At 40.4% G+C, this 24,821-nt stretch overlaps 1 protein-coding gene across 1 annotated transcript; it reads right to left on the reverse strand.

The window, feature by feature from the left end:
* Nucleotides 1-518: 518 nt before the first annotated feature.
* TLR7 (toll like receptor 7) lies at nt 519-21,945 on the reverse strand. The gene is made up of 3 exons (XM_004435114.3): nt 21,877-21,945; nt 21,425-21,525; nt 519-4,677 (listed from the first exon to the last, which is right to left on the reverse strand). The coding sequence occupies exons 2-3, from the start codon at nt 21,425-21,427 to the stop codon at nt 1,528-1,530; spliced, it is 3,153 nt and encodes a 1,050-aa protein (XP_004435171.1). The 5' UTR covers nt 21,428-21,525; nt 21,877-21,945; the 3' UTR covers nt 519-1,527.
* Between the last annotated feature and the right edge of the window lie 2,876 nt (nt 21,946-24,821).

The raw sequence follows: 24,821 nt of genomic DNA on the forward strand, positions 1-24,821 counted from the left end.
GACATCTCTGCAGATAATTTCTTTCATGAAATAAAGTAAATTGGTCAATTTTCAAACTTCGAACTCAAGTGGATTTGCACCCAGTTGAAAGTATTTGTGTTTTCAAAATGTCTTGATCCTTTCTGTTGCTTTTTTTCAGTAGTAAAGCTGAAGTTCAAGACTGAAGCTTTCTCAGTGTTAAGGTCTACAAATCTGTTTCCCCCCTGCCCCCCAAATTTAAAGGAATCCATATAATTGTCATCCCTGCCTGATAACTATAAATAAATACGTGCTCTTGGGGTCCTCCTTTAGAGTTTACTATCAAAACCATCTAATGTTGGTGGATCAAGGCTGCAGATAATTACAAATATACAGTATTTAGTTAACAGAGTAGTCTGAAAGATCATTGCATGAGGCAATTTTACTTTGGATACAGTATTTTGCAATGCAGATAAAAATATTTGTCTTAGCTCGGGTTGCTATAATAAAAAACCGTAAACTGGGTGGCTTAAACAACAAACATTTATTTCTCACAGTTCTGGGGGCTGAAAGTCTGAGATCAGAGTGCCAGTATGGTCAGGTTCTGGCGAGGACCCTCTTCTGGGTTGCAGACTGTTGACTTCTCTTTGTATCCTCACATGGCGGAAAGACAGCGAGCTAGCTCTCTGGCCTCTTCTTATAAGGGCACTTGTCTCGTTCATAAGAGCTCCACCCTCATGACCTGATCACTTCCCAAAGGCCCCACGTCCTAATACCATCACATTGGGGGTTAGAATTTCAACATATGAACTTCAGGGGAAGAAACACTTAGTCCATAACAATATTTAAGCAGGTAAATTATCATCAAAAGTAAAGAGCATCACTTTGTATAAAGGCAGATCACTTTAATTTTTTTCCATTTGTAAGTAGACTATGTCCATCGATGGTAAAGATGTTTCTCACTACTTCCACATGGAACCCAGCAACAGGCCCAAGGGAAAAGAGTGAACAGCACCTAAGCAGCAACCACCTGTTGGGTGCCAACACTCGGTCTGCACAGAAGGGGTTGCGAGATGATACGGAAGCAATTAGTTGAGGAGTTAACTATGTTTTTATTTCACTAACTAGCTCTGGTACATTTTGATGTCATATCGACAGACCTTGAGCATTTTTCCCTCTATTTCTATACATACCAGCCTTCATAAGGGTAGAAGTGCCGTTCCTCTCAATTTTGTGATTGTGTATATATTTAACAATCACAATTACAGGAGAATGAGAGCCCCATGTCCTCTACTTGCTACCCTTCTCCCAATAGTATTTTATGCAGGAGCAGAAGGGAGAGACTGAAGTGCAAATGGAGACACAGAGAGGTAAGAAAGATGACTCAATGCATTATATGAATCCCATTTTTCCAATTCCTCTGTCATACATTGGTGACTCCTCTCTGATATAGGAAATCCCATGTCTTGGATAATTTACAAACACTCTTTTGATGAGACGTTTATGAGAAAATGTAGGCAGCCAAGCTGCTCCTTGGTAAGTTAGGCAGTCACATTTTGCAAAGAAGGGCTAGACTGTCTCTTTGAACACCTGACTATAGGTCACATGATTGTCTGTGGCCAGGGCATTTTTCAGACACTGCCAGAAGTACGGGTGAGCCTGCGGGTTTGTTGGCCACTCAAGGACAGAACTCCCACAGAGTCTCTTCCGGAGCTGGAGGAACTTGGACTTCTGAAGGGGCTTCTCAAGGAATATCAAGATAATTACGTCCACTTTTTCATCTATGAGCCTCTGATGGGACAAGTAAAATGCTATCTTAAAATTCTCAGTCTTTGCGTACTTGTCTGTCATCACAAACACTGTCTTTTTGCTAAGCTGTATGCTCTGGGAAAGGTTTTCCAGAACCGGCTGCCCTGGTAACCAGTCCCTTTCCTCGAGGCATAAATTAAAATGTTTCTCTCTTGGGTCTTCCAATTTGGCCACCAGCTCATCCAAAACCCACTCTGTAACCGCTGGGTCTTTAGTATCATACACAATAAAAGCATCATAGCAAGAATCTGGTGATATCAGACGTTGATACCCCTTTATTTTGGCCTTACAGAAATGGTAACTATACCACACATCCCAGAAATAGAGGTGGCTTGCTGTGGTAACCACCATCAGAAAGATAGCCGCTGATATGGAAAGTGAGAACAGAACGAAGTTAGTCAGATCTAACTCACAGGTATACAGATCCAGAGATACCACACTCTGGCCCTTGTGTGCTCCTGGCCCTGTACAAGTCACATCTGTGGCCAAGTAGGGAATAGTCACCTCTGTATGGTTAACCCACCAGACAAACCACACAGCATCACAGGTGCACAGAAACCTATTATGATGCAAAAGCAACATCTCCAGATTATTGAGAACGTTTTCTGGAAAGCTAGTCTTTTGGATAATCTGGATTTTATTTGAGCTGAGGTCCAGATGTCGTAACTGGAAAGCATCTTGTAGAAAATACTTTGTCAGACGCCTGATTTGATTATTATTAAGAATTAGTTTCTTGAGGCTGCTGGAACAGTTGGATAATCTCTCAGGGACAGTCTTCAGCTGGTTGTAGCTGAGGTCCAAAGTTTCTAGATTCTTCAGGTACTGGAGTTTTCTCCAATTGAAAGACTTGAGCCTATTTTTGACTAAGTAGAGAGTCTTGAGATTTGGCGGCATACCATCAAAAACTCCAGGAGGCAAGAAACTCAGGGAATTTTCAGAGATGTCTAATTCCTTTAAGTTCCGCAGATTCTTGAAGAATTTTAAGTATCTGTTATCACCATCTCTCCATAAAACATCCAAATGATTTCCTCTGAATTCTAGAGTTCTAAGAGATTCGCTCTCCATTATCCTGCTGGTGGAGGTAGAGATGTCATTGTTGTTCATCATCAGTTTCTTCAGAAACTTTAGGTTCTTGGTAAAGTTAAGCATGTGAGTAATTCCTTCTGATTGAAAATAATGGCTGTTACTACTTATATCTAGAACTTCCAGGTTGTGTAGCTCCTCAAACGCCGTTGAGTAGAGCAAATCAAGCCGGTTGTTAGAGAAGTCCAAATATTTCAACTCCACTAAAGGCTGAAATTCACTGCCATTAAGAGTTTGGCTAATGCTATTTCCTGACAAGTTGAGGCATTTGAGGAAAGAAAGATGCTGAAAATCAGAGGATTTGATAAAAAATATACTATTTCTACTTAGGTCCAAGGTCTGCCCATACATGTAACAACCTTCATTAAAAGGCAAGAAAGAAGAAGTCTCTTTGTTTTTGAACCTGCAACTCCTTGCATACTCATCATATCTGAAATAATGTAATGTGTCAAGGACCTGGGGCCCATGACTTTCTACAGAAGTTCTGATGTTAGAGCAGAAGCCAACTTCACTTGACTCTCCTGAAGGTGATATTTTATTCACTGAAAGATCTATGACTTTCAGTGTTTTAAATTGTTTAAATATGCTGAGGTCAGCAATTTTTATGAAGTTAGTGCCAAGATCAAGAATTTCAAGATTGGAAAGATTACGTAATGGGGAGAGGTTACGGTCGTTCAGCTCCTTAAAGACGTATCCTTTGATCCGCAAAACTTTCAGGTTTTTCAGTGAAGAAAATGCGTCTGATAGATTCATAGATGTATGATAGACCTGAAGTTCATAATTGAAAGACAGATCCAGCTGGACAAGGTTGTGAAGAAGATGCAAAAATTTGGCATCCCCAATTTCTTTGGCCAAGAAGTTTTGGGAAAGATCTAGTTCCTTAAGTTTGTTAATGTTTTTAAACCATCTTTGGGGCACATACTGAAGAGAGTTACTATGTAGACGTAAAACTTGTAATTCTGTCAATGCATCAAAAGCATTTACATGGATCTGTAGGGGAGAATTATTTTCACAGGGTGTACAAGGATATGGCACATTATAACAACGAGGACAATTTCCACTTAGGTCAAGAATTTGCAGCTGATTGAGGTTATTAAAATCATCTTCTTGGATTTTTGCAATGATGTTGTTGTAAAGATAGAGTTCTGTTAAACTGGATGGCAAAATAGTGGGGACAGCTGTGATATTGTTATCTTTTAGGGAGAGCAATTTTAAATTTTTTAGATTTAGAAAAGCATCTTTTTCGATGAAAAATGAAACATTACAAGGATTGCGATAATAACAGTTTTGGCCCAGGTAGAGCATTTCTATGTTGGCCAGTTCTGTTAGATTCTCTTTCATGATCCAAAAGATGTTGTTGGCCTCAAGGCTCAGCAGCTGTAAGCTGGGAGGAAGATCCTGAGGTATTTCTAGAAGCTGGTTTCCATCCAGGTAAAGGGCTTTTAAATAAATGAGTCTACTAAAGCTTCTAGGTTTAATCTGCAGCCTCCTGGTGCACACGTTGTCTTTTGGCCCCAGTCGAACAGGTATACAGTTGCATCTGAAATCGATCTCTACCAGATGGTCCAGCCGGTGAAAGGAGGCTGGAGAGATGCCTGGTATGTGGTTAATGGTGAGGGTGAGGTTGGTGGCGTTGGCGGGAATACCTCCAGGAATTTCCGTCAAATGCTTGTCTGTGCAGTCCACGATCACATGGCCCTTTGGGGCATCCAAAAAGACATCACAGGGCAGAGTTTTAGGAAACCATCTAGCCCCAAGGAGTCTGGAAATTAGGATTATGTTAAAAAGGATAAGAAATTCTCTCTTCAAGGTCCACATAGGAAACACCTGAAAGTATAAGAACAAATTACCAGTCCAAAATGTATCGAGAATCAGAATTGCAAATTCCCATTTGCTGCCTCTCTTTTGCTACATTTTAAAATAAACAATTCAAGTCTTGTTCTCAACTGTCTAAACAGCAACCCCCACCCCATCACTGTATTAGTCAGTTACTGAGGCTCCTAATAATTTAGTTACATATTTAGTTTTTAGCATCTTTGCTTCTCAGTTACTTGGCTTTTAAGGTGGTAGAAGCAGCATTTTCCTATTTACCGTTATTTAGAATGCCACAATGGAAGAGCCATCAATTAGCTACCAATGCCTGAAATTTTGGGGGGTGAAGGAAAGTTAAAATGCAAATACATCTGGGAAGAAAAACACATTAAGACTTTAGTGCAATTAATGTTTGCTTGCTAAGCCTGCTCTGGTACACGTTACAGGAGTCTTTCACAATATTCGAGCCTCTTAATATTCTAAGTAGAGAAACACAGGAAATCCATTATCACCATTTTACAGATTAAGACGTAGCGATATTAGCTGATTTGCCCAAGATCACCCAACTGCTGCCATTTTGGCACTGCCATCCCATAAGCTGGCTTTCCTCTTGGGTTGTTTTTGGACATCATCTCCAAGATGATTTGTGGGTAAACATTTTCCCTACACACTGCGTTTACATTACATAAATTTGGAAAGGAGACAGTAGAGAGTCAGGGCACTGCCAAGGTGACCCCAAATTGATCAAACAGCCTACTTATGGGAGTGAAAGGAGGGAGGAGCTGCTAATAATTATGTCAAGACTATAGGCGTAAACCAAGACTCTCTCAAGCAAACTGGGACATATGGGAACCTACCCTTAATGGTGATTCTTGAGCATGAGAGACACTTGGACCTTCAGGTGGAAGACCTTAAAAGGGAATAGGGGACGTACTGTAGAGCTTTATTAATCACTATATTAACTTGAACTTGCCCTTCCTTAGAGGGTAGTTTAACCATGGACTTGTTCTCAAGTTTCAGGATTTCTATCAACATTTTACTCCAGAACACTGGTTTTAGTTTCACTGGTGCTTATCCATGGAATGATCCAGCCTGTGTCTCTACAACAGGCTTCTTTCTCAACTAGTGCTTTTGTTCTCCCAATTGACTGAAGCATCGAATCATTTTGATAAATCTAATAGACCAAATGCATATTTCTCTTAATTCATTTAACAGGAGGTAAATAAGCAAAATTTCCGTAAGCTTTCTTTTTCTCTGATGCAAGATGGTTCAGAAGGATTTCAAAGAGCTTTGTCAGACATCTTTACCTAAAGTTTGTTGGAGTTAGCAGTACAACATTGTCTTTTTTTTTTCTCTTTCACCACCCTGTCTCCTTCTCACCATTATCAAGACCATTCGCTGAGTCCAGCTGACCTCCTTCATTGCCCCTCATGACCTCTTTCTTGCTTTGCCATTTTAGCTGACACAGTCTCAGTCAAGATTATTCCACACTTGGTCTGCTCCAAGGCCTCATCCTTGCCCCAGACTCTCGCTCTTCTAATCCACCCTATCCATCAGTCTTCCCAAACGTTAATTAGATTATATTGCTCTGAAATCTTTAAAATGGTTTTCTTTTTCTCTTTTCCAGACGGAGCCCTAACTTTCTATCATAACATCCAAAGTCTTCCATAATTGGTCCCCTATATACTTGTCTAGGCTTACCTGATACAACTCCCCTACTGGCTTCTCTAATCACTAAACCCAAGCCCAGCGTGCAGTTTCCTGACCTGCAAGTCCCCCCACTGGAGTACTCTTCCCTACCATTTCCACCCACCAGAATTTGAGTTACCCTCTAAGGATATACTTCTCAATCTGGAGCACTCAGATCCCTGGGAAGATATGGCAATATGCCAGGGAGTATGGGAAGCCCTTAGATAAATACAGCATATGTTCCTTGAGCATCAATCTTACTCAAAGATTTAGGAAAAATGTTCACCACCTAGGCAGGAGGGGTTAAGTCAAGATGGGGGGAAGGGCTTTAGAAGAGAGAAAGGAGAGATGTAGAGTGATTTCTTTGTATGGTCTCTGATAATAGGACCCCAGACCCTGGACCTCATCCCCAGATATGCTTCTAGCTGTCATGATGGGCTCATGAATGCCACTATCAAAAGGAAATAATAAAGCTGCTAACAGTGATGTTCTTAGTGGACCAGAGAGGTGAGTTACATTCCAGAGGGGGCCAAAATGGACAAAGGACAAATCATGAACCAGGTGCCCTCTTCCAAGCCCATTCCCATTAACCTAGATGAGATCTGGGAAGAAGTGGGGGGATTCCTAAATTAACAGAGTTAAAAACATGAAGTGATTGAGATAGCAATCATCAAACTGCGTTTTCAAGGATATGCCCAGTTTAAGTATTTTTGTGATCAGAGGAAATGGAGACTCTAAGATGAAGGAAGTTTAGTTATAGAAAAAAATAACAGTGATGTGCAGGTAAATGTTTAACAATTGCCTCCCCTCTGCCCCTGCCCATCAAATCTCTGATTTAAGTTTTGATTTGTAGCATTTGCCAATTCCTATAGTGTAAATGGCCCTCCCTGGCCAATTTTGAGCTGCCAGTGTGATGTCACTGAATGCAGAATTGGGGAGAGATGTGCAGAATTGCTCTGGCGAGCCTGTATGTGCTGGGTCCAGCAAACCACTAACCTTAACACATCTGAGACAATGACTGTGAAACTTTTAGCCTCTGCACATGGACATATTATAAATTAGAATTAAAAATTAATCAGAAAGTCTTTTTTCTCCCTTGTTTCTAAACTTTTTCTTGCACCTGTCCTCTTTTCTCCTTGTCTACTCCCCCCTCCCTTCTCCAATAGCTGTTAGGTCTCACCTGGAAGACTGCACTAGACTTCAAACTGGTCTCCCTTCTCCTCTACAATTCATTCATCAAACAGCATCAGAGCATTCTTTATAAATATGGATCAGATCACCCACAAGGACGTCCGATTACACTTTGAATGAAATCCAGTCTTTACCATGGCCTATATCATGCATGTTTTGCTCCAGCCTACCTCTCTGACCTTGAACCATCGTTCCCCTTCTTTGACCACACATCAGACATCTGGCCTGTTTTCTGTTCTGCATTTGAGCCAATCTTGGCACTTGCTGTTCCCTCTTCCTGAAATTATCATTTTCTTCTTCTTCCCACAGCCAGGTCATTCTCATCCTTTAGTTGTCTGCTTAAGTGACACATCCTCAGAGAGGCCTTCTATGACCAACTTATCTAAATACCCTCCCATATAATAATAGTGATAATGACAGTCACAGTAGTTAAATTAGGGAGTACTTACCATATGCCAGGCATCATTTTCAGTGCTTTACATATATTGACTCATTTAATCTTCATAACAACAGCATGAGGGGGGCACTACAGGTCCTCAATCCCTGTCCGAAACCTTTGGGACTAGATGTGTTTTGGAATTCAGAATTTTTCAGATTTTAAAAGGTAATATGATGTGTGTACCCCATATAGAAGGAGATGCATGTACCCCATATTATGTAATACTCCTACTGGGGCCTGGGGCAGCATCCCGTAATTAAACACACAGATTTGGATTTGTACAGTGAAGCATAGGATTGTCCACTCTAAGTAGGATTAAAAAAAAAACAAAAAAGGAAGAGGTCAGCCCAGTGGCATAGTGGTTAAGTTCGCGTGCTCCGCTTCAACAGCCCGGGGTTCGTGGGTGCAGATCCTGGGCGTGGACCTGTGCACTGCTCATCAAGCCATGCTGTGGCGGCATCCCACATACAAAATAAAGGAAGATGGGCACAGATGTTAGCTCAGGGACAATCTTGCTCAAGCAAAAAGAGGAAGATTAGCAACAGATGTTAGCTCAGGGACAATCTTCCTCACCAGAAAAAAAAAAAAAAACGGAAGAACTAGCTCATTCAGTTTAGGTCAAGATTCGCCTCCAAATGAGTTCACATCATGTCATGCTTGCCATCAACTGAATTAGAACACAACTTTAAGTTTTCGGATTTTGGAATTGCAGACCTAGAATCTATTATTATGTCCATTTTATAGATGAGTTAACTGAGGCACAGAGAGATGTATGTACTCTGTATTAGACTATCCTGTTTTATTTCCTTCATAACCCTTAGCACAATAAGAAATTATCTTGCTGATAATTTATATGCTTATGATTTATTTATTTATTTATTTATTTTTTTTAAAGATTTTATTTATTTTATTTTTTCCCCCCAAAGCCCCAGTGGATAGTTGTGTGTCGTAGCTGTGCATCCTTCTAGTTGCTGTATGTGGGACTCGGCCTCAGGATGAACGGAGAAGTGGTGCCTCGATGCGCACCCGGGATCCGAACCCGGGCCACCAGCATCGCAGCGCGCGCACTTAACCACCAAGCCACAGGGCCGGCCCAATGCTTATGATTTAAATGCTTATTTGTTTATTGTCTATTCTGCATGAGAATGTAAGCTCCAAGAGAGCAGGGCTTTGTGTGTCCTCATGTAAAACAATGCCTGGCACTTAATTGGTGTTCCATTATGTTTGCTAAATATATGAATGAAAGAAAGAATGCATGGATGAATGAAGTAAAGCAAAATACTTAAAAGAAATTTCTCTTTGGAGTAGGTTCCTTCAGGCTATACTCCTAGACTCCCCAGGGGTCACATTCTGTCTCTTCTATTTGCCCAAGGATTCCTTGGGGGGTGGGGGGGATGTTTAAGAAGCTCTGCTTTTATAGGGCCCGGTTCAAATTCATCTTCCTCAAGAAGCTTTCTGGGATCAACCCAGACAGAAGTAACACTCCCTCCTCTCATCTCCTACTACACTGGTTACACATGAGCTTGTGAAAAGAATTCTGGATTGAGGGTTGGAAGAACTGGGTCCTAGTTCTGGCTCAGTAGTTCACTACCCATGTACCCTTCTGAGGCAGGCACTGTGCTCAGGAGAAGACCCCCCTATAAGAGAATGACGGACATGGAAACAACAATACATCAAAGACACAGACAACCCTTCTGAACCAAGACAATGGACCTGGACCAGAAAATTCCCCAACAAGTCCTTAGCTAGGATTTGTACCAAGTGCCTGGTGAGAAAGAATTTATTTAAAAAATCGGAATTCCACTGATGCGTATTCATTCTTTCATTTAACAAATATGTATTGAATACCTACTAGGGGCAGCAGACACACAGTCTCCGCCCTTAAAAAGCTCAAAATCTAGTAGAGGATAGAAAAAATATACAGATTTAAGATACAATGTGGAAAGACCATTAGTTCTTTCCAGACAAGATGTTGGCACTTGTATATGTGTAGCTTAACTGTATGTTGTTCTTATTCCAAGGGGTATTTTCTGATACTCCCAACTAGTTCTTTCTGTTATCCTCACAGAGTCCAGAGATGTTATATATCTCCCAATATCTTTTTCCCCTTTCTCTCATCTCATAGTGATAGAATCTCCATTTATAGTTGGGCATATGCCACTCTGAAGAAAGATTATATTTCCCAGAGTCCCTTGCAGCTAAACATGCATGTGACTAAGTCAAAGCCAATGTGATGTGAGAGGAAGTGAGATGTGTAATTTCCGGGACATGTCCTTAAATGGTGGGGCTGTTCCTCTTCCTCCTGTCTACGTCCATCTGGCTTCTTGTAATACGAATATTGTAGTAAGCCATCTTGGATGATGCAAATGAGGAAAACATGCTAGGGATGGTGGAGCAACAAGGTAGATGATCCAGAGTATCCAGATCCTTGCATGACCTCACTGAACACAGTGTAAATAATGGCTCTGAACTGCTGAGCTCCAGGAGTTTATGAGAAATCATAAAATTGTTATGCTAAGCCACTGTTGATTGGATTTTCTATTGCACAAATGCAAACCTAATTTTAGCCAGTGTAGAATTTGAACTTGGAAATAAATTGCTGCCCGTGAGAGAACCTAAAATACGTGACATTGATGTCATTAGGCTGTGGGCAAGAAAGACTCAGATATTGGAGGCTGGAAAGCTGGAGACTCATGTAATGCCATCACAAAACACTTGATACAACTATCACCTGTGCTATCTCAGAAGGCAGAACACCTGCCAGCTATGACTTTCGTTTTGTTTTCTTTTTTTTTCCAGTTTTATTGAGACATAATTGACATATAACATTGTATTAATTTAAGGTGTAGGACATGATTTGATATATGTATATATTGTGAAAGGATTACAGTAAGTCTAGTTAACATCCATCATCTCACATAGTTACAATTTTTTTGTGTGATGAGAACTTTTAAGATTTCCTCTCTTAGCAATTTTCAAATATACAATACAGTATTGTGAACTACAGTCACCACACCGTACATTCGACCCCCAGAATGCCAACTGTGACTTTACTCTTAGGGAAAATGGTTTGGCAATTTTCATATTGATGATGTTTGTTGATGGCTTCTCACTGTTTTTAGCAGTCTTATGAGAGCTGGGGGCTGAAGTTAGCCCGTCTGCAAGCAAGGATGGAAGGAAATACACCGTGGCTAAGTGAGGTTTTCCCTGCTTGCAGCCTGAACTTTAAAATTGATTAAGACTTCCTTAATTTGGGGCCTGGCGGGGTTGAAAAAGCCAACTGTTTTACTCCAAACTAAAGCAGATGCAATGGAGAGAGTCAAAGTAGCAGCTTTAAGAGGACAGAAGTGTATGCACACATGCATTTTTCAAGCACTTTGCATTAAGCATATTCTAGCAGACAATGAAAGCCAGTCCAGGGCAAAGAATCTGATTATGAGTGCTGCCTTCCCCTTGACTCATACAGCCTCTGGGGAGTTGATTAAGTTGAGAGAGAGGAACATTGACAGAATACAGAATCTTTAGACTTAAAATTGTCTAGAGCTGCTCTGTCTAATACAATGGCCACCAGTGACATGTGGCTATTTAAATTCAAATTAATTAAAATTAAATGCAATTTAAAAATTCAGTTTCTCAGTCACACTAATCATATTTCAAGTGTTCAGAAGTCACATTAGGCTCATGGCTACTGTATGTGAGCAGGCAGATATAGAACATTTTTCGTCATTGTAGAAAGTTCTATTAGACAGTATTGGTCTAGACTAGGGGTTGGCAAATTTTTTCTGTAAAGGGCCAGATAGTAAATATTTTAGAAAAAATTGAGGATATTATGTGGGCACTTAAATAACCATTTAGAATGTAACAAATTAAAATTATAAAAAGCATTCTTAGTTCAGAAGCCTTACAAAAACAGGTTGCCAGACAGATTTGGCCCACGGGCTGTAGTTTGCAAACCTCTGGTCTAGACAAAATCTTAGGCTATGTTAAATTCATGCAAGGAATTAACTCTGAGAAAATTCAGTCCAAGACTACCAAATATTAGAAGAAATTACATTACCTGTAAACAATATATTACCTGTAAGCAAAGCCTGCAAGTCCGTTCACATACCGCTAATTTCAACCAATGACATCTAGCAAGTTACTTCATCCTCATCCCAGTTCTAAGAGACAGGTTCATTTACAATGAGGAAAGTGAAATGCAGAGGTTATTGAACTTGCCTAAGGTGAGACCCAGGCAATTCAGATACAGAACTTGCTCTCAGCCTCACCGCTATACTGCGTTTCCAGAAGTCTCCACGTCAACTCACACATCTCTCCTAGCTGGTGAACCCATCCAGAACCTTGTTCATCTTTACATGTACTCAATCATTATGATACCTGCCACATAGTGAGTGCAAGATAAATATTTGCTGAATAAATCAAGGCTCTGAACTTTCTTAAAATCCCATGGAAGATTCACATTAAAAGATCATAAATAGTAGTTTTTCGAAAGATCAGATTTTTGACAAGGGGACAAGGAGAGACCAGGAGGACTTGGGGCTCTACAAGAAGGGTTGAAGTGGGAAAAGTATCCCAGAAGGAAGGGGATGGTGTCAGAGGAAGGCTGTGGGAAGCAGAGCTGCAGGAGGACTCCTACACAGTCCATTTTCTCAGAAGTTCTGTCCCCTTGAATCAGAAACCCCAGTGAGAACATGAAGCTCATTTGTCTCTCCTGGGAACAGGCACAGCCAGGATGGGACTGTCCCTGTCCTATGCTCAAGGGTTGAGCCCCACCCCAGCTGGTCCTTGGAATGCTATATGCCAGACAAGATTTCTCTTGGTTCTCTACGCGGGCTGCAGCAGAAGCCTGGAACTGAGACATACCAGCAAATTTGCATTCCAAGATCCATGCCAGAGGGAAGATGAACTGCAGTGAGAAAGTTGGGCTCTGATCAAGCAGGTGAGGGAAAAAAATTGACTCAATGAACTAGGCCTTTCTAAATTTGTTATTTAAAGAGAAATAATACCTTTGAGGCTTCCAAACTTAGAAGATATTCTTGAGAAGATGATTGAAATGTGAAATATTCCTTTATTCCAATGGAAATTTCCTTAGGTGTGGAAATTTCCCCTTTCAAACCATTGGGAACTACCTGCTTCAGACCAAAGCTGAGGTCTTAGCTTTGACTAGCATTATTTTTAAATGTAAGAGTTCATTCAGCATTGAGCCGGGTCTATTTTTTCTTATGGTACAAATAATCCATGTTATTTTGTTTCGTTTGCTTTTTTGGAAATGATTGCCTAAAGACGTGTCTTTCAGTAATTCGATTTGTAAAATAGCATAATACACCATGAAACAGGCCCAGCTTTGGTAATGAATCATAGCTAATTACACATACAAATACACTGGGTAAATTTGGATGCTCAATTAGTGAGCTAATTATGGTAAAAATGAGAATGTTTGATTTTGTATGCACAGGTATTCTATTCTCTCAGTAAATCACCACTTTCTGTTAAAATGAAAAATGTAGAATTCACGTTAAACAGTCATCAGACAATCATTTGTGTTTTTGTTTTTATAACAGCTGCCTTTTATCATGTATGTGTGTGCCAGCTGCTGAGGTCGACACACTGTTCACACCACATCACCAAGCCCTGACAATGAAGCTGAAAGGACATATAAAAACTCCCGTTTCGTGAGGAGAAAGCAGAGATCAGAGAGGCAATTTCAAACCAAGATTCAAACTTCACCTTGACCAATCATCTTCGAGTTCTCATACAGTTACAACAAATGCACTTGGTATAATGTGTTTCTGCATCTTGTTCAATTTCCTTTTCAGCTAAAGGATTCTTGGCACTGTAATGTTTTGATATTGTGCTATTTAGAGTTTTCAGAAGAAAAATTTCCAAACACTAAAAAAAGATATTTACAGTTTGAGTGGGACCAACTTGAGGGAAAAAAAGAAAGAGACTTTTCAGTTGGTATATTTCTTATGAATTGCATGTGATGCCCAGCAATGCTATGTTAGGGTAGTTTATGAATCTATAAATTTAAAGGCATGCTGAGCTTTACCTTCACAATAAAGAATTATATGCTCATGTAGTCATTCAACAAACATTGTCGGGACTCTACTCTATGTAAGGCACCATGTCAGACACCATTTCTATCCAATTAGGAACCAAATTCCTCTACTGCTATGTCTCAAAAGCCGTGCATATCTCCTGAGCACAGCACTTTCTGCTGTTGGGGAAACCCACGGTGAGAAAGAAAAAGAGGTTGTGGGACAAGAGCTAGTCAGGCCTAAAGGTAATGCTGCCTATCCGCCCTTCAAACCAAAGCTTGAACACGCAACCCTTTGAAGTGACAAAATGTATCCTTGGATGTATCATTTTTGTGGCAGGACTTGAGCCCGGATTTAGCTGAATTCTCCTGATTTTAGATCCATTTTAGATTCCCACCAGAATGGTTCTCTGGTTGTAGAGCTATGATTACTAATGGGAAAACACATTTACCAAGGTGTTTCTAACTTTGTGATTTGCAGACTGTGTTTTTATCTTCAAGACTTTGCAAGCTTATAAGAGACATATGGGTGCAATCTGAGGAGTTAGAAGGACAGATGGCAAGAGTGAGGAAGTGAGGTTAAGTGGTTTTCATCTTGCAACAAGTTAGAGGAAGACCAGGATTAGTCTGACTTCTCATGTTTATTCATTCTGGGGGTTAGCATCCTGTGAACTGAAAGCCGGATCAGGAGTCAGCCACGCTGTCTGATGCAGGGCTACTGACTGAACTCTCCTAAACCTTGACTTTCTCTTCTACAAACTGTGGGAGTTGAGCTAACTGACCTCAGCATTCCTCTTCTATTGTGGTTATTCTGTGATTCTGAGGCTTGGCCCGGAGCCCCCTGAAACTTATCTGCCAGGGTCTGACCTCAGTTAGGAGTCTTCCTAGTCCCCCAGAACCCGAGGCTGCTATTGTTTAAAAATGGTCTAAGCAAAGTTTCTAACCACCATGAACATTTTAAGGATTTCACAGAGAGGGGAAAAAAACCAACTAGTGCATCTTTTTATAGTAAACATTATATGTCTTCAGATAAAACTATTTTATTAGTTTTTTTCAGCTCTCTGAAACAGTAAGAATGGGAAGAACTGGATAACAACCCATCAATTTAAGGGAATGGTTAAAAGTGGAAAACCACCAATAGTGGAATACCAATCATCCCTTTAAAAAGAATGTGGTAGAGCGATGGGTATTGACATGAAAAGCTGTTCAAGATATACTATTAAGTTATAAAAAATAAAATGAATATTTAAAGTAGCGTCAAAATAACATAGCATATGATCCCTTTATGATGAATATATACACATATATTTGATGTGTATTTGCAGAGAAAAGTATAGAAGAACAGATTAGAAACTTCTAACAGTGATTTCTTCTGGGCGGTGGTAAGAAGGAGGCCTTCACTGGGTAGGAAAGAAGGACTTCTAATTTCATGTTATATCCTCCTCTACTCTGAGTTTTTATGAAGAATATGTATTGCTTTTATTAAAACATTTTAAAAATTACAGAGGAAGTCCTAAAATCTCATCATAACAATGTGGAAGGAAATTGTGAAAAATAAAAGATTCACCAAGTATTTATTAATTCACCCAGTACCTGCTATGTGCCAGATACCCACTTGTAGATGTTGGGTTACATCAGTGGACCAAACAGAAAAGATTCCTGCTCTTCTGGAGCTCATGTTCTCTAAATAATAAACTCAAAAATCTCTAACTGTAATAATTATGTCTGATGTTAGGTGATAAGTGTTATGGAAAAGGAAATCATAGGGCAGGGTGAAAGGGATCAGAAATGTGAGATGGGGTTGTGACTATAAATAGGGTGGTTTGGGTGGGCGTCATTGAGAAGTTGACAACTGAGCAAAGATCTCAAGGAAAGGAGGGAATTGGCCCTGCAGAAGGAAGATCCTAATGCAAGGGTCCCAAGGTGAAAACGTGCTGGAATATTCACAAAAATGGCAACAAGGCTGGGATGCCTAGAGCAGGGGGAAGAGAAGAATAATCAGAGATGAAGTCAAAGAGGGACACCCCTCCCCTCCCCTGCTAGCATGTAGGGCCTTGTTGGCCATTCCAAGAATGGTAGTTTTTACTCTGAGTGGCATATGGATCTACTGCAAGTTTTTGAGCTGATAAGTGACATGGTCCGACTTACATTTTAGAGGATCATGCTGGTCGCTATGTTGAGAAGAGATAATAAGAGGCAAGGGTGGAAGCACAGAGACCAGTCAAGAGGATATTACAATAATTCAGGCAAAGGACCCCACTGGCAGGGCTGCAGGTGGTGAGAACTTGCCAGATACTGGATATGTTTTGAAGGTGAAGCCAAATAAAATATGACTTCAAAGTTCTTGGAAGAATGTAAAGAAAGGGATTGGAGATAGCAAACATTTCTGGGAAGTTTCCTGAAAAGGGGAACAAAGACACTGGCAGTAGTTCACAGGGCCAGTAGGGTCAAGGGAATTTATTTTAGGATGGGAGAAATAACAGCATGTTATAACGCTGGTGAGAATGACACACTTCAGGTCATGAAAGAAAAAAATCCCCCCAAAACATTAATAATAGTGATGATGATAATGTAGGAGAGAAAGGAAAGGTGCTAGAGCATTGACCCTGAGTAGGCGAGCAAGGAGGAGACCTAGTGCACTGGTGGAGAGATTGGCCTTAGCCAGGAGCATAAAATTTTCATCCTTAGTATAAGAGTCCACAAATTTGTTGACACATCTCCCATCCTCCTTTGAACCTGGACAGGCTTTTGCGAGTATTTTGATGGAGAGCAGCAGCGGAAGTGAGGCTGCAGGACTTCCAAGGCCAGGATAGAAAAGATGATAGAGCTTCCACCTGACCTAGCACTCATTGTCTCTCAATCTCTCTATGTCTCTCTCTCCACTTGCTTCGGAGTCCTGAGCCACCAACCTTGTAAGAAGGCTGGCTACACCATAGCCGCCATATTGGAGAGACTACAGGGAGACAGAGAGAGCTGAGCAGCCGGAGCTGCTCCAGCCCACAGCTGTAGAGTCTCCCAGCCCAGGCAGCAGACTTGCGAGAGAGTGAGTCTTCAGGTGAGTCCAGCCCCAGAGCCACCTAACTGAGCCCAGCTGAACCCTGGATCCACAACACCTAACAGTATATGATTGTTGTTGTTTCAGGCCAACGCATTTTGGGGTGATCTGTTATAAAGTGTAGGTAACTGGATAGGAGGTCAGGCAGGACATATGGATGTAGAAGCTCTAGGTAGGTACATAAGGAGCGGGGAGCATGTGGAAGTTCTCTTCCAATTGCTGCAATATTCCCAGTGAAGTAGGAAGCAAGGCTATCAGCTAAGAGTGAGGAGACAGCAGGAGATGCTGGGAGTTTGAAGAGAGAGGAGAAGGTGGAGAGAGTCCTCCGGGAGGGTCAGAGAGCAACTGGATGAGGAAGTCGAGTGTGATTACCTGGTGGCAATAAGGAACCCCCCCAAAACCCCTCAACTTTCTGTACTTAATTTGCATTCCCCTTCCTGTCTTTATCATATTCTTTGCATAGCTATTATCTGGTTAGATTTAATTACTTTCAGGAAAATTCTTCACAAAAGGAAATTCACCTTGAGATGGGAATATCTGAGGCCTGGGAACACTTATTGTTATCCTCAGTTAAGAGAGAATTTGCTCCTCTCCTTCCTCCACTCATTTATCCAACCAACCAGTCAGAAGGCCAACATACTGGGCACCGCCTGTGGGCTGCCATGTGCCAGCCTTCGGGGACAACAGCTCCGTGCACTCAGCTGCTCCTCTGATTTATTTTCAAGATCACGGAGCAGAAAAAAGCCAAGTTGTCTGAGTTGAAAGGAAAGTGCTGGACTATGCATTTCTGGTGGAGGGAGTTGCTTGAGCCAAGCTGTGGAAGCCTGTAAATAGGCTGGGTTGAACCAGAGGTGATGGCTGGCTAGAGAATATGAGAAAGGAACACGGAAGAGGCAAGGAGTGGGGGAGCAATTGTAGGAAACCCTTGAATTTGAATTCACTAATCTTTTGCCATGTTGATATGGCACTGAATTATTTAATAACGAGATGGTGTTCTGTCTGTCACCCTCAGTGCTAACCATGCACTGTGAATAATAAGGGAAGTTACTTAAGTGCTGTTTGTTTTATAGACTGAGCCTCCACTGGGAATTTCCCTAATAGATTACACAAATATCCCCTTTTTGCAAATTTTGAAATATTTCTAATTATAGACTAATCTCTGTAAAATATAATTACAATGAATGTCAAAGCCTCATTATATAACAAGAAAAAATTTTAAGTACAAGGACATAACCCGCTTACTTTAAAAAAGAGAGAGAAACTTTATCATTTACTTCCTACCATTTTGGTGTAACAGACTTAGTTTTCAAGATAAATGAATAAAATGATATAAAGTAGCCTTACATAAATTAGGAACTCAACAACTATTATGTGTCACAACAGGCACCAAAGACTATAGGTATTAAATCTTATTTGACCTTACACCCTATCCTCTTGTTTTCCATAAACCACGATCAGCACACTTTTCCTGTAAATATTTTAAGTTTTGCAGGCCAGACAGTCTGTGTCACAACTACTCAACCCTTGGAGTAGTTTGCCACTGTAGCGCAAAAGCAGTTATAGACAATATGTAAACAAACACACAAGGAATAAAATTGTGGACACTAAAATTTGATTTTAATACAACTTTTACATGTCAAGAAAAAGCATTCTTCCTTTGACTTTTTCAATCATTTAAAGACATAAAAAACATCCTTAGCTTGTGAGCCATACATAACCAGGTGGCAGGCTGGATATGGCCCCCAGCCATAATTTGCCACCCCAGTCCTAAACTTTGGTGGGCTTCTGAGATATAAGAGATTCTTGGGGGTCTAAAGACACTGGTTGGTTAATCAGTAATGATCATTTTTAATTTCAGCACGATCTTTCAAATTTTTAATCAGATTTGATTAATTCAATGAGTGGATTCGTATTATCCCTTTGGTTAGCCATGAAGAAATTTGCTATAGTTAAGAGCAGAGTAATGTTTTTATTTTTAAAATTACTTAACTGTTACATTTTGGCATGTTTCCTTCTAACACTAATCTCCCCGTCCCTGCATCTGCTTCACATAGTGAGGAACATTTCAGTACTAGCTGGAGCTTTGTCAGGGGGAAGATTTGATTTTAAATTCTTATTCTGCCACATAAGAGCTCTCTGGCTTTGGTGAATCACTTAACCTCACGAGCCTCTGATTTCTCAGCTATAAAATGGTTAGAATACAAGGCTCTTTTGTGAAACTATTAAGAAAAATAGGTAACACATTTATTCATGTCAACCATTACCATAGATTAACCAACATTTAGTGAGCATCTAGCGTGTGCATTAAAAACATCAGGAATATACAATACTTAGCAATTTCTAGCTCGCTTTTTTTATTTACCATTATATCACGAGTATTTTCTTATCTCATTCAGTATTCTTTTAAAAAACATGGTTTGATGGTTACATAATATTCCATTTATTGGGTGTACCACAGTTGGTTAACCCTTCCCCAGCACTGGACATGAGATAGTCTCTTTGCCATGCTGCATAGACTATCTTTGTAAATAGTTTGCCTTATCCTTGATCATTTCTTTAAGAAGAGTTTCTAGAAGTGGAGTTTCCATAACAAAGGATCTGATCTATTAATGAGGTTGAATAATTTCCCTGTGCTTTTTGGGTTTTTGTGTTTTTTCTTTTGAAAATTGTTTTCATGTCTTTTCTTATAAAAGATATACCAATTTCTTCTTTTTCTCCTTAGGTAGTAATCTATCATATTCAAAGCCCACATTTACTGAGTGTCTCCTGGCTAAGAGTGTGAGGCAGCCTTGGTTTAGGTAGAGCAGAGGGGTCTTCGGCACAGCTTCCAGAGCCAGGCTGCCTAGCCAAGACCACTCAAGCTCTTTAACCTCTTGAAGCCCCAGCTCCCTTATCTGTGCCTCACAAGGCTGCTTGGAGGCAGAAACATGATCATAGACATCAAGCCGTTAGCATGATGGTTGACTTGTAGTAAGTGGTCAATAAATGTGAGCTCTCTTTATTATTATCAATCCTATCACGCCATCCTTCAAGGGGCAAAGGCAGATGTGGGCATGGGTTTGCATAAAAATAGACATCCGAGTTTCTAGGAAATGAAACTACAAGCAGTTGTTTCCTTTGTAAGATAATACCCCCTGGGTTAACTCTTCATTAGACCTTAGACACAAAATGAGCCCTGGCACTAAAATTCAGATCTAGAAGCTCGAGTGGGTTCCTGGTGAATGTGCTCCATTGTGTCTAATTTGGGTGAAAAGATAACTTCAGAAAGAGGCCACTGATGTCTTTTTCTGATTAATTTTTGGCATACCTAATTACTCACACCAGTTGCAAAGGACTTGAACATATATTCTGTTATTTGAGCCTCACGATGGCCCTGCAAGGCAACCGCAGGGGTATTATAATGCTCATTTTATGGTTAGAGAAATTGAGTTTCAGAGAGCTTGGGTGATAGGCCCAAGGTCCCCTAGCTAGTGACTAAGAGAACCAGCACTGACAAAGACTCTCTCCTTGGCTAAACTTTAGTTAGGCTCCTCTAAGCCACTAGGCCTTGACCTTTGGGCTTCTGTGTTCATCTTCGCAGTTTTAGCAAGAATCCCTTGCCCTTGATATCTGATCACCTTTGATAGCTGATCAGATTCCTCACCCCACCCTCCCCCAGGTGATGTCTCATCTCCCTGGCCTGTTTTTAGTAAGAATCCTGTCAAGTCAGTCTATCTAGAATCCCCGCCCCCCACCCCTGATGTTTCCTCTTAGTGATTTTCCATCCACTGACCTCACTCTGCTCCTTGGCTATATAGCCCCACTTGTCCATGTTGTATTTGGAACTGAACCCAGTTCCACACTGAGGTCTCTTTTCCCCTATTACAATAGTTCCTGAACACAATCTGTTTTTACAGCTTTAACTACTGTCCAGCTCTGGTTTTCTTTGACAGCATGTGAGCCCAGATTGCCGACAGTACTAGTCCCATGCGTTCCCCTGTATACATACTCATTCAGATGACACCATATGCTGGAAGAAGCACAAAGTGACTTTCAGTGATTTGTATGGCTTTAAAGCCAAAAATGTAGGACGAAAAAATTAGACCCATAGAAGCTATTTTCCCAATTCAAACATCTATCCCTCCTCACTACAGCGCACATTAACTCCTATAGGAAGTTGGACAGAGTAAGTGTTGATTAATCTGAAATTATAAAATATCATGATTAATCTTGATTATGAAATATCACAGAGAAATTTCCCCCAGCAGATAACCAAAGTACAGATTCTTAAACATCTCTCTTGCCAGCTAGTTTTGGTTCTTCCCACAAAGATTACAGATAACACTTTTTAGGATCTCTTAGGTGTTCTTACCATTTTTAGTCTTCTTCCAAAATGAAATATAGAGGTCCGGTTGAAGAGAACAGAGCATGAGAGGCGTCAAGATCAGCCTGAGATGGGCCCAATAGCATCAACTAAGATAAAGAGAAAACACAAAACTTTAGATTTCAAAGACAATAAAGTCCCGGAGCTTCAAAACTCGCCAAGAACATTACTCTAAAAGGTTCTATTGAAAACACCTATTAATAGTATTTACTTCCTCAAAGTTATATAGACTAGAGACATACTCTGTACTTTTTAATATTATTACAAGTCTGACTTTTTCTTCGAAGAATTGACATTTTAGACTACCAAAATTTTTCTTTAGATTCTAAAAATTCTTTGCATATGATATGGGTTCTCTCTCATCCCCTCCCCGCTCCCTGAGAACAGCTCATATATCTAGTTGTTTAAATTATCCAAATTTCTCCCAATGTTTAAAATACCTTTCTTGGTTGCATGGAGTGATTCTATGTCTGGAATCTGCTGAGATGAAGAGACGGGCTGCAGGAAGCATGGAGTCACAGAAACTCCAGGCTGCCAGCCCTGGAGTTCACAAGTGCAAAGACAAGGTTGGGGGGTAGGGGGAGGAGCCTGACTATTGAAGCCACCCCAGACATGAGATTTGCAGAAGCACCAGGTTCCTCTTATTTCTGCACCATATTTGGGGCAATGTCTTATCTAAATCCAAACAACCTGGAAGACTGATCTTCCTCTTTTTTATAGGCAAGTTTCTCAATCTCAGCACTATTAATATTTCTGGTGAGATAATTCTTTGTTGCATTGTAGGATGTTGAGCAGCATCCCTGACCTCTACCCACTAGATACTAATAGTACTGCCCCTTCCAATTATGACAATCACAGATGTTTCCAGACACTGCAACATATTGCCTGGGGGGCAAAAGCACCCCAAGTTGAGAACCACTGTTCTGTAGATATCTTAAAGACATGTCTAAATTTCCCCTTCTGTCTTAGGCCCAGCTGAAAGGGACTCTTGTTTTTAAGCAGTGGCAAAACTTCCAGTTGGTTCACTTGCTCAGTTAAAAAAGGTCAGCTGCACTTGCAGACTACTGTCATATAAAGCCTTGCTACTCAAAGTGGGGTCCCCAAGAGGATTGTTCCCTTCTTAACTGGTTATTGGGGACTTTTGTAGGTAGAGTCAAAATATTAGTAGTTCATGTTTAAAGTTCTTTCGTCCACCTAGTCGACCTGGAGAGAATTTGAAAAATGCGAAGTTTGGCGTGGGGAAATCAGCTGATAATGATCAGGGTTAATATACTGGATTGAAAAATCAATGGTGTCCCAGACCAGCTGAAAAACTATTAGATACAATAATAATAGGTGATCTTTACTGAGGGCTTGTTATGAGCCAGACACCCTTTTTACTGCTTTATAGGTATTATCTCATTAAATACTAAAAAAAAATATGAAGTAAATATCTTATTATCTTTTTAAAAAAAATCATAGAATTAATGCAGGAAAGATATTGGACTTCCCCCAGGTCACATACCATGTAAGTGATATTCACACAGGCAGTAAAAATCAAACGCCTTCCTATCAAACCACTCTGCTATGCAAACAGGTAAAAATCAACAGCTTTCTCTCATATAAACAATAACGGATCCAGATTGGCAATGGAACGAGAGATCCCATTCAAAATAGTCACAAAAATATAAAATACTAGGGAAGAAAATTGACACAAAATGCTTAGGAATGAAGGAGGTGGTGGGAGGGTGGACTGTAATGCTTTACTTAGCTCGCTGCAGGCTTTCTACTTGCCCTTCCAGACCCACCCTCCATGCCTTTCCACCTGCTCTGTGTCCTGGGAGACTAAACTGTTTGAATTTCATCAACAGCTGGCAGGCTTCTGGTTGGGTTTGGACAGTGGAGAGAGAGGTCAGGGCATTTTTCCCCCTGGCTCCCTCCCTTTGCAAAGCTGTGGGTTGCCTATGATTGGAAGTCAATTGTACTGTTTAGTACTAAGAGACTGCAACCCTCTAATGAAGCTCTTGTCAGGTGATGCTCTCCTCATGGTCATTCTTCCTGAATTCCAGTGCCTTCTTCTTGCCATTTTAGACCTGGGGTTGTGAATACTCCCCTGGAAGTGCTACACCATCCTTTTTGATTTCCCTAAATCCTGTCCAAACTGTCATTAATAGTCACTTTGATACACTCATCAATTTCTTACTTTGAGTTTGCCACCTGTTTCCTGCCAGGACCCTTGAGGATGCAAAGACATATGTAAATGAAGGGAAATATATTGTTATTAGGGCTAGAGGCCGCAACTCTATAAAAAATGGAAATCTTGCTTAAATTGATTTGTAAACTCTGTGCAATCCCAATCAAATACCAAAAGGATTTCATGAGTAACTTGCCAGATTGAGTCTAAACTGGGGAGCAGATTCTATACTGGGGGGCATTTTGGAAATCAGTTGGGTATTAATGTTGCATTGCCTGCAAAGCATACTACCAGCACATTGATGAAAGAAGACAGATATCAGAATTAAGTAAAGGCACATATGGGACATTAGTTTAAAATCTCATCAATGACAAAAGGAATTATGATAATAATGAGCAATTGGCTTAAAGTTTAGAAAAAATTAAGCTATAGTCCTACCTCATTTCTTACATCAAAATTAACTTCAGATGGTTCAAAAATTTAGATATAAGACATTGAACATTAAAAGTACTAGAAGAGGGTCCAGCCTGGTGATAGTGGTTAAGTTTGCGTGCTCTGCTTCGGCAGCCCGGGGTTCATGGGTTCGGATCCCAGGCATGGACCTATGCACCGCTCATCAAGCCATGCTGTAGTGGCGTCCCATATACAAAATAGAGGAAGATGGGCACAGATGTTAGCTTTTTGCTGAGGAATATTAGCACAGAGGCCAATCTTCCTCAGCAAAAAGAGGAATATTGGCAACGGATGTTAGCTCATGGCCAACCTCCCTCACCAAAAAAAAAAAAAAAAAAGTACTAGAATAAACCATAGATAAATGTTTTTATAATCTCGAAGTGGGAAAATCATTCTAAGTATGATGACAACAACAAACAAAAAACCAACAGTAACAACCTCGGAGTCTGAAAGAAAACATTGAAAAATTTACTAAAAAGTAAATCTGCTTACTCATCTGTAAAGTGAGGGATGAGGCTGTGTGTGGTCACTGAAGACACATCCAGGTTTTATATGGTAAGATCCTGAGAGATGATGATACTACACATGTTGCTTATTGAGTATGCTTTCTTGTATTGTTATTTATCTTTGATTCATATCTCCTAGCTCCCCAATGACATTACAGATGCCTTGAGTTAAGAATGCACTGCCCCCAGCATCTTGTCCACAGTAGGTACTTAAAAAATCATTCTTTATAATGATGAAATGAAAGTGATCATG

This window comes from Ceratotherium simum, chromosome X, assembly GCF_057802395.1.
Source record: "Ceratotherium simum simum isolate JZ-2026a chromosome X, ASM5780239v1, whole genome shotgun sequence".
In the NCBI taxonomy this organism is placed as follows: Eukaryota; Metazoa; Chordata; class Mammalia; order Perissodactyla; family Rhinocerotidae; genus Ceratotherium; species Ceratotherium simum.